This window comes from Megalobrama amblycephala, linkage group LG21, assembly GCF_018812025.1.
Source record: "Megalobrama amblycephala isolate DHTTF-2021 linkage group LG21, ASM1881202v1, whole genome shotgun sequence".
Classification (NCBI taxonomy): domain Eukaryota; kingdom Metazoa; phylum Chordata; class Actinopteri; order Cypriniformes; family Xenocyprididae; genus Megalobrama; species Megalobrama amblycephala.
In genome coordinates this window covers 28,042,145-28,051,507 of record NC_063064.1, presented here as the reverse complement: position 1 = coordinate 28,051,507, position 9,363 = coordinate 28,042,145, and the positions used below count along the sequence as shown (strand labels likewise).

The 9,363-nt window shown below is 34.0% G+C and overlaps 1 protein-coding gene across 1 annotated transcript in view; it reads left to right on the top strand.

The window, feature by feature from the left end:
- zgc:158258 (uncharacterized protein LOC791186 homolog) overlaps window positions 1–6,935 on the top strand; it is a 7,342-nt gene extending 407 nt beyond the window's left edge. Inside the window, exons 1-5 of the mRNA XM_048173233.1 lie at window positions 1–96; window positions 1,795–2,904; window positions 4,122–4,299; window positions 4,415–4,607; window positions 4,685–6,935. The exon at window positions 1–96 is cut by the window's left edge and continues 407 nt beyond it. Coding sequence (XP_048029190.1) covers window positions 4,195–4,299; window positions 4,415–4,607; window positions 4,685–5,718 — 1,332 coding nt within the window. The 5' untranslated portion in view covers window positions 1–96; window positions 1,795–2,904; window positions 4,122–4,194 and the 3' untranslated portion in view covers window positions 5,719–6,935. The remainder of the gene's footprint in view (window positions 97–1,794; window positions 2,905–4,121; window positions 4,300–4,414; window positions 4,608–4,684) is intronic.
- The last annotated feature ends 2,428 nt before the right edge of the window (window positions 6,936–9,363 follow it).

The following is a 9,363-nucleotide window of genomic DNA, read 5'->3' as shown; positions in this document are numbered from 1 at the left end:
AATAAATATAAGTACATCAAGACAAGACTACAGCAAACAGACGATCCCAGCACAAATATAACACTTTCAAAATGATCAAGAAATATATGTTGAAGGGTCATTCTACAGAAACGTCCACTTTTCTGTCCCTAGACTTTACAGAAATATTACACTTAAAAAACACTTTAGGATTACAATTTTTTTATATTTTAATATGAAACAATATGTTATTTGAACAATGAAACCTTGTTGAGCCATCAATGTGGCAATATTTGTTTTTTAATTAATTATAAAAATTCCAAGCGCCACAGAAGTGCTCGTCCCCACAGTCATGTACAGAGAGAAAGTGCTTTATTTTGAGCTCAGAAACAGGTTTTTCTACCATTTCAAATACAATAATGTATGCGTAACTATCAAATATATAATGTAAATGACATAAAAAAACCAAATGCTAAATAAATATTATAACATTTTTAATGAATGTAGTTGTCCCCTGGTGTTGTGTCACTGGTGTTACCTTTAACAAAAATCTCTTATTTTGAAAGAAAAAATCACACTGATGACATCACTTGACTTCCTTCTTTCTATTTCCTGAAGATCAATGAAGAAAGGCCAATGGAAAGTCCACTATCTCTTTTCAGTTATCAGATATTTTAATTATAAAATCATATTTTCATATGAAGCTTTTAGTTGAAGTCACTGGTGTGACCTACTTTATTGCTAGGGAATTTTAAAAAACTAGAATACAAATGGATTAAATTACTTGATTTAGTGAATATATCATAATTTACAACATGTGGATTGATTCCTTGCAGCAGCCATTTTGTAAAATGCATTTTTCATGAAAAATGTCACTGGTGTTACTGTCACTGGTGTTACCTTTTTATGAAAATATCACTGGTGGTACCGTCACTGGTGTTACCCGTTTTTAGATAAGCTTTATTTAAAGCTATTCATTTAGTTATTTTGCATAAAATAGCACTAAGATTACATGATTATAACTTTTCTTTCTCATTGTTAATCCTCCTTTGGTCAGATATGGCTAAATTAAGGGGATTTGGCTAAATTCAGTGCAGGGACTTTACAGACAGTTTTAAAATGTTGTTTATAATCTTTTACTGACTGCTTTCACTAAGTGTCAATGACAGTCTTTTATTGTACACCAAATGTAAAAATTTAGTCCAAACTACTTAATTATAGTTGAAAAATTAAGGATCTTTGGTCCTATGTATACGTCACTGGTGATTCATTGTGTCACTGGTGTTACTGTTTTTTGTCTGTCACATTAAATAAAATGTCATATGTGACATGATAATAATTTTACATTCATTGAATTCTGCTACACTCAAGAATTAAGATGTAAAGGATTGTATCATTACTTGTTTATTATTGTTTTTCAAATATTTTTATTGTTATAGCAAATACATGGTTGCGCAATTAAATTAACATCATTCAATCACACTTTTAACAAACCTGATTAAAATAAATAACACACAATCTCCTTATTTTTTGCATTATCATTATTATTCTGTAACTCTGACTGCATGTGCTGAAAAAAAAAAAGAAATAATTTCATAAAAATGTTTAAAAATGCCAGAGAAGTAAGGTAACACCAGTGACAAAAAGAGGGGACATGCAGTTTTTAAATAAATGTACAAAAAAAATAAAAAATCATTAAGCTGTCATTTATGTGTATTCATAAAGTCCAAGTGTAATATAATAATGTGGTCTAAGTTTAAATGTTAAAAAAAGAAATACATTTTAAGACATTTTGTCATACCAAAAGTGGACGTTTCTGTAGAATGACCCTGAAAGCAGTTTTTCCTTCAGATTTTTCTTGAAAACAGAGACAGAATGCAACAATTTAAGGTTTTCCTCAAGCTCGTTCCAAATCTGTGGACCTCTACAGACTACACTCAGGCTCGTACATTTCAATCGTCTTATTTTACCAGTAATTAAAAGTTTTCCCCTTGTGTGATATGTATGCTGGGGTCGGCTAATTGGAACAAGTTCACACATCGGCTTGTTAACTAACCATGTGTTCAATATGGCGGCAAGTTTTGCGCAGGCAAGTTCCACTCCATATTCTTTAAAAAATGTAAAAATCTTGCTCGCATAAGCTTTATAACATTTATTCCTTTAAAACTACAACTTACTTTAGATTGACTAGCATGTATAATCTATAGGTGATCCTTCTCATGCACTAGATAGTACTTAGTACATATTATGGTGAATTCAGGGTGATTGGGACACTTTTTGCCATTGAGATTAATAGGAAAAAGTGTCCCAATCAACCTGAATTCACCCTACTTAGTGACTAAATGGCGAGTAATTGAAAATATAGTATACTAGTCGTCACTTCTGATATTATTAGTATCTAGTTACTAGTTACGATTGGATTTGTATTAGGACCATAAAAATGATAGTAGTTAAAGAAATAAATGTTAAAACCTATTCTCGTCTGAATGTGGTGTGAAAACATTATGAATCCCAGTCAGCGAAACAGGATCAAATCAGTTCCAGTTGACGGGGATTCAACTAATGCTATTTTAAGAAACCCTTAATAACGCGATTAACTCGGATTTGCAGGTGATCCTCTTGGCACTTTCTGTCATCATGTGTTTGTCATTACAAACGAGTGCAGAGAAGTCGTATATGTAGCCTAATTATGTAGGTTTACTCATCTTTTATAAGTCTTTTCCCGCCGTAACTAAATGATTTTGAATTTGAGACTAATGTTCTTTTCATTCTGCACACTCACCGGCCTGTTCTCTAATTGGCTGCTGTAGGAGAAAACGAAAATGATTGGTCGAAAATGTCCCTATGTACAGTACTGACGTACAGCACCTCACATTGACACTGACACTGACACTGTGAAGCACGTGAAGCTGCCGAGCTGCCATCTAACTCGTTTCTGCACTGAAGGTAAGCTTTTATTAAGGCATGTTTCATGCTTCCTATATTTATTTCTGTGTATTAGTGTTCTTAAGATTTTAATTAAAGAGGTTGTCCAATAATTAAGGAATTTTAAGCAGAGAAGAATAGTAAATTAATTATGATAATGTGCTGAAATGCATCAATTAAAATGGGATTTAATTCAAAGCACTTGCTCTTATTTTTTTCAAGTTGTTCAGTAATATTGACTATTTTACCCAAGTGTTAAAGCACTGTGAACAGTCTGACAGTGAGAGCTTCACACACCCTTAGAGCAGATAACAGTGTGTGCTTTATTGTGCAATACATGTCATATACACTGTATGCAAAATAAAGTCATAAACTTTAGATATATTTAGTGTTATGATCATAGATATGAATTTTCTAGAGCTACATAAAAGACATCATGGTGTGTCAAAGTGCATATTGGTGTTACAATTACAAAGAAAACCAAGCATCTGATAACTACATTAAATAAGAAAAAGGCCAGTGGGTTTATTATGTCTGTAAAAATTGACCTTGTTTTTACAGCCATTGAGATATGGTTCACTGATTACAGTTAAATTATTACAGATTTATAAATATAATGATAATTTGTGGGATCTGGAAACAAATATGTCCTACAATACAGATGATAGCTTTAGTCTTCATCTAACTGTCTGCAACTGCCCCTTCTATCCTGTTTGCTGTTACATTTGCATGATATCACACAATATATCCCATCACTGAAAGAAAAATGTGTTATCATCCACGTCATATTCAAATTTACAACAGTGAGAGCGTTTTACTTGACAACTAATAATGCAAAGTGTATTGACATTGTTCTTGCTGATTTTTTATGAGATGAAATTGGAAGCTGGAATAAATTAAACCATTTCTGTAGTACTAAATATTAAAGAATTAAACATTTTTAAAAAAAAAAATCTTTTACTTTAAACAAAACGATGATTCATTCAGTCTTCCATTCATGCCGGACTTGATCCAACTAAAGAAGCTCAGTGTAACGTCTGCTGTAATCGCACTCAACATGATCTGATCATTTATTATACTGTACAAAGACATACATATATAATTGCTTGCTCTTTTAAATTCATGACCTTTTTGGTATATGATTGTTTTTAATTCCACTATCATTACTAATACTACCAACTCTTTCAAAGGGTGCATATCAAGAAACTCAATTTGCATTTTTTAAATTCTACTTTTAGGGGAAATGCAGCTTCATCAACACTTTTAAAGAACTTTGAATTCATATCAGAGAGGAGGTTTCCATCATTTGCAATGCCGATACGTGACACGTGGCAGGACGGCAATGGCCTTGACACAGTGGGTGAGATTGACAGTAATGGCAGCTGTGACAGTGTGGTCAGCTTCAACTCATGCTTTGTAAGACATACTTTAATTTTATGAATTGTTAAAGGGATAGTTCACCCAAAAATAAAAATTTAGATCCAATATTGTAACCCAGTCACAAAGTTAATGTGAACAATTTTTGTTTCAGAGTGATGAAAGTCTGGAGTATCTCTCTGCTGAGGAGAAGGCATGTCTCATGTACCTAGAGGAGACCATTCAGTCACTGGATATGGAGGATGACAGTGGCCTGTCCAATGACGAGTCTGATCAGCTGCCAGCTCGAGGAAATGTGGCTAACAAAGCGGCCCACCTCTCTGGACTCAACAAGGTCCCTAGTCAAGGTGCGTTTTTGCTCTTTTGGTATTTCTAACTCCTAACTATTTCTGGTTATACACTAAAATACATTTTTTGATTGCAGATGTGCCCAAAAGCCAATTTGAAGGTCCGTTGTCATCTAGCAGCTTGGTGCAAAATGAAATTCTGAATTATATGGTCCCTACTCCATTTGTCCTTGCGCACCGTAACTCGCAAATTCAAACCAGACCTGGATTAGCTGCATCCCAGAAAAAAACAGCACCTAAAGTGGCTTCAAAAAATGCTCAGCTCCATCAAGAAGCTCCTCGAGTTCCCTCAGAGGTCAATGTGGTTGTGATACCACCTCCGCATAAAATCAAAGGCAGTAAAGATACAGCGGAAGAACAACAGAATAATGAGCGGCCAGAGAATGTGGCGAGTCGAGGACCCCTTTCGTATGAGGCTCTGGTGCATCTGCGCAAGAGTGCATCAATGCGGAAAACCAATGCAACTGAAGCCAAAACCCAAGAACAGCAGGTTTCTACAAATAACGATCTTGTGGGAACCAACTCTGGATCCCAAATTCTTACCCAGAACTCGCAGGCTGTGACCAGTAGGGGCTCCAAGCCCACTCCTCCACCTGTGGCCCCTAAACCTAAAATGAAAACCCCACACAAAGTCCCAATGAACCAGGAAGAAGCCTCCAACCCCAAGACTGACTCGACCATGCCTTGCTCCGGGGAAGTGACTGTAGATAAATTGATGAAGCCAGAGAAAGTAAGAGTGGAGGCTCTTTGCAAGTTAGGTCTCCTCAAGGAGGATACACAGAACCCAGTCCGTCAACAACTAAAGCACATGCCGCATGCCGATATGACTTCAACCGGGAAATCTGCCATGCTGGAACTCACTGGGACGGGACATTCAGGTTCAAACAACACAGTCATAAATGCAGTTTCTCAGAACCAAAAGTCATGTTCTTCTGCAGCAGGGACCAAGAACCACGTTAAAGACTCTCAAATGGATGTTAATGAATCGACACCCAGGAAAGTGCCGTTGCATGTAACATCATCTCAATCCAAAGGCTTCAACGTGCCAGTTCCCAGCATCGGAAGGGATCGGAGAGAGGCATTACGAAAGCTAGGACTGCTGAAAAACTGAGATTTTATGCTCTCTAGTATTTAAAGACAGCATGAAACTGAAGTTGTGATAGTCTTCTCTTTTCTATTGTGAGTGAAACGCTTCTCAAACAAGAAAAAATGTTGGGCGGGACTTGATTTTGTCCATTGGGAATTGATTGGATTGTTGTGGTTTGCTATTGCTGCGATCTAGTGTGACAGGCACTTTCAAAACATTGCTGTTTGTGTGAACATCCCGACCAACATAGCAACATCAGCTCAACCATTGTCGTGAGTTTTGGCGTTTGACGGACCAATGGTCATTATTTTTTAAATTCCGTTTGGTAGCACTAGTGACACAGAAATTGCACTCTTCAATTTTTAGCAATTCAAAGTAACACAGTGTGGTACTTTTAGTTGATTATTTACTGAATCTAAATAGTGATGAAAGGTGCGGTCACGTTAGCAAAATTTCTGTGAGATCTTGTGGGCAAAAAAGATCTATTGTCAATAGTGTTCAATGTATAAAGCAAAGCTCACACAGAAGTCACTTTCAAACCAAGCAGCTTTTTCACCAACTCCCGATCACACTTATTCTTATTGAAATGATTAGATTTCGCTTGAGAAATTTCGCAGAGCAATGGTAAATGTGACCGTACCTTAACACCCAGATGCCTTTGCTTATTCAGCACTGAAGATTAAGATGAAACAGTATGTTTACTTTTCCAGGTGAACTTAAGTATATTTAATTTTGAACTGGCTGTAAGTAGATTAGCCTTGAATTACTCTTTGATCTTGCTATTGAAAGTGTGCTCCAAATCTGTCTGTATGAATAACAAATCAGTTTTTTTTTTTTCAAATACAATGGAGTATGTCTGCTGCACCAGAGACTCTTGAACCCCGTCTCCCAAAGATCAGCTATCAGTCAAACTCCTCATTTTACACGCCGGTCAGTGAGATCTGACACAGCACTTTGGTGAATTAGTGCATTATCTTAGGTTGCAACCAACAGACTGGTGTTCATGTTACCTGGCCTCTCAGATTCATCTGTCATTAAAGTTCTTTATCTCGGAATGTGACCTATTCATGACTTACACTGAGAATGGTTCCTTCTGTTTGTATTGACTCAGTTAACAGTTGCCCTTTCACGGTGGTATCTCTAACTGAATCCGCACCACAATGCACACGGAAAGCAGCAATAAATTATGACAATGTTTAACCACAGAACACACATTAATAAAGTAATAATTCAGGATAAAATGTCTCACTTGGTTTCAGTATGTCTGGTTGCTGTGCTCTATGATCAGAATTTTATGCCTAAACTGTGTCCAAGTGCAAACATAACCAACAATTTAAACCTTTCCAGCTGATATGCTTGGGGTTGATAGCAAAACCATGGTGAAAAATATAACTGGTTTAATGCCAATGCAATTAGATCAATAAAAACACATGGAAAACACACTGCTGTTAAATACATTGATTAGCCCTCAGTTTGTGAGTAGGATGTATCAAATGATACTCATCTTGGCTTCACTCTAGTGCTTTTCACCAAGAGGTTCTACTTACAGTGATTACTGTATGTTGGGCACAGGTCACTGTCACTATTGCATCTACTTAATACACTAAAGTCAGAGAGAATGTGTATTTTACATATATAAAGCAAAGCGCCCCTGTAGTAAATTTTATCCCTTAAAAATCACTAAAATAACATTTAAATGTTTTTTTTTCTGTGCAAAAAAAATCTTAATGCCTTAAAATAGTTTGAATGTAATTACACCCTTGCTTTATTTAGTATATGCGGATCTGTGAATGTGCCAATTAACCCCGCCTCCATTCACTCACATGAGCTCACGTGACAGAGATCCACTCGGTCAACTTACTGAGGTAACGCTGCAATTTTATCGCTTTTTACAACGTCAGACATAATGGTAATTAATATGATTAGTCTTTTGCTTGACTTCGTTATCAAACAGCTAATAATGTGTTGCTAATGTTACACAAACCATGTTCCCGTTCACCATCTCAGAGTCAGACAGCTGCCTTCAAAAAATCGGCATCCTTACAAAAACTAAGAAGTGGAGAAAGGCATATTACGGAAGAGTACGGAAGAGGATTAGGGCCAAGCAATAATAAAAAAATAAAACCATCTCAAGATTAAAGTTGTTAAATTTAGAGAAAAAACTCACTAATTTCGAGAAAAAAGTCGAAATAAAATGTTGAGAATAAACTCGTTAAATTACGAGAAAAAACTCGTTAAATTTAGAGAAAAAGGTCGAAATAAAATGTTGAGAATAAAGTCATTAAATTACGAGAAAAAAGTTGTTAAATTACGAGAACAAATTCGTTAAATTATGAGAAAAATGTTAAATTTCGAGAAAAAAGTCGAGATAAAATGTTGAGAATAAAGTCATTAAATTATGAGAAAAAAGTCGTTAAATTACGAGAACAAATTCGTTAAATTATGAGAAAAATGTAAAATTTCGAGAAAAGAGTCGAGATAAAATGTTAAGAATAAAGTCATTAAATTACGAGAAAAAAGTTGTTAAATTATGAGAACAAATTCGTTAAATTATGAGAAAAATGTCGTTAAATTTCGAGAAAAAAGTCGAGATAAAATGTTGAGAATAAAGTCATTAAATTACAAGAAAAAAGTCGTTAAATTACGAGAAAAAGGTCGAAATAAAATGTTGAGATAAAGTTGAGATAAAATATTGAGAAAAAAGTCATTAAATTACGAGAAAAAAATCGTTAAATTACGAGAAAAAAATCGTTAAATTACGAGAAAAAGGTCGAAATAAAATGTTGAGATAAAGTTGAGATAAAATATTGAGAATAAAGTCATTTAATTACGAGAAAAAAGTCGTTAAATTATGAGAACAAATTCGTTAAATTATGAGAAAAATGTTAAATTTCGAGAAAAAAGTCGAGATAAAATGTTGAGAATAAAGTCATTAAATTATGAGAAAAAAGTCGTTAAATTACGAGAACAAATTCGTTAAATTATGAGAAAAATGTAAAATTTCGAGAAAAGAGTCGAGATAAAATGTTGAGAATAAAGTCATTAAATTACGAGAAAAAAGTTGTTAAATTATGAGAACAAATTCGTTAAATTATGAGAAAAATGTCGTTAAATTTCGAGATAAAATGTTGAGAATAAAGTCATTAAATTACGAGAAAAAAGTCGTTAAATTACGAGAAAAAGGTCGAAATAAAATGTTGAGATAAAGTTGAGATAAAATATTGAGAAAAAAGTCATTAAATTACGAGAAAAAAATCGTTAAATTACGAGAAAAAAATCGTTAAATTACGAGAAAAAGGTCGAAATAAAATGTTGAGATAAAGTTGAGATAAAATATTGAGAATAAAGTCATTTAATTACGAGAAAAAAGTCGTTAAATTACGAGAACAAATTCGTTAAATTACGAGAATAAATTAGTTAATGACTTTATTCTCGAAATTTAACAACATTTTTCTCATAATTTAACGAATTTGTTCTCGTAATTTAATGACTTTTTTCTCGTAATTTAATGACTTTATTCTCAACATTTTATCTCGACTTTTTTCTTGAAATTTAATGAGTTTTTTCTCGTAATTTAATGACTTTATTCTCAACATTTTATCTCGACTTTTTTCTCAAAATTTAAAATTTTTCTCATAATTTAACGAATTTGTTCTCGTAATTTAACGA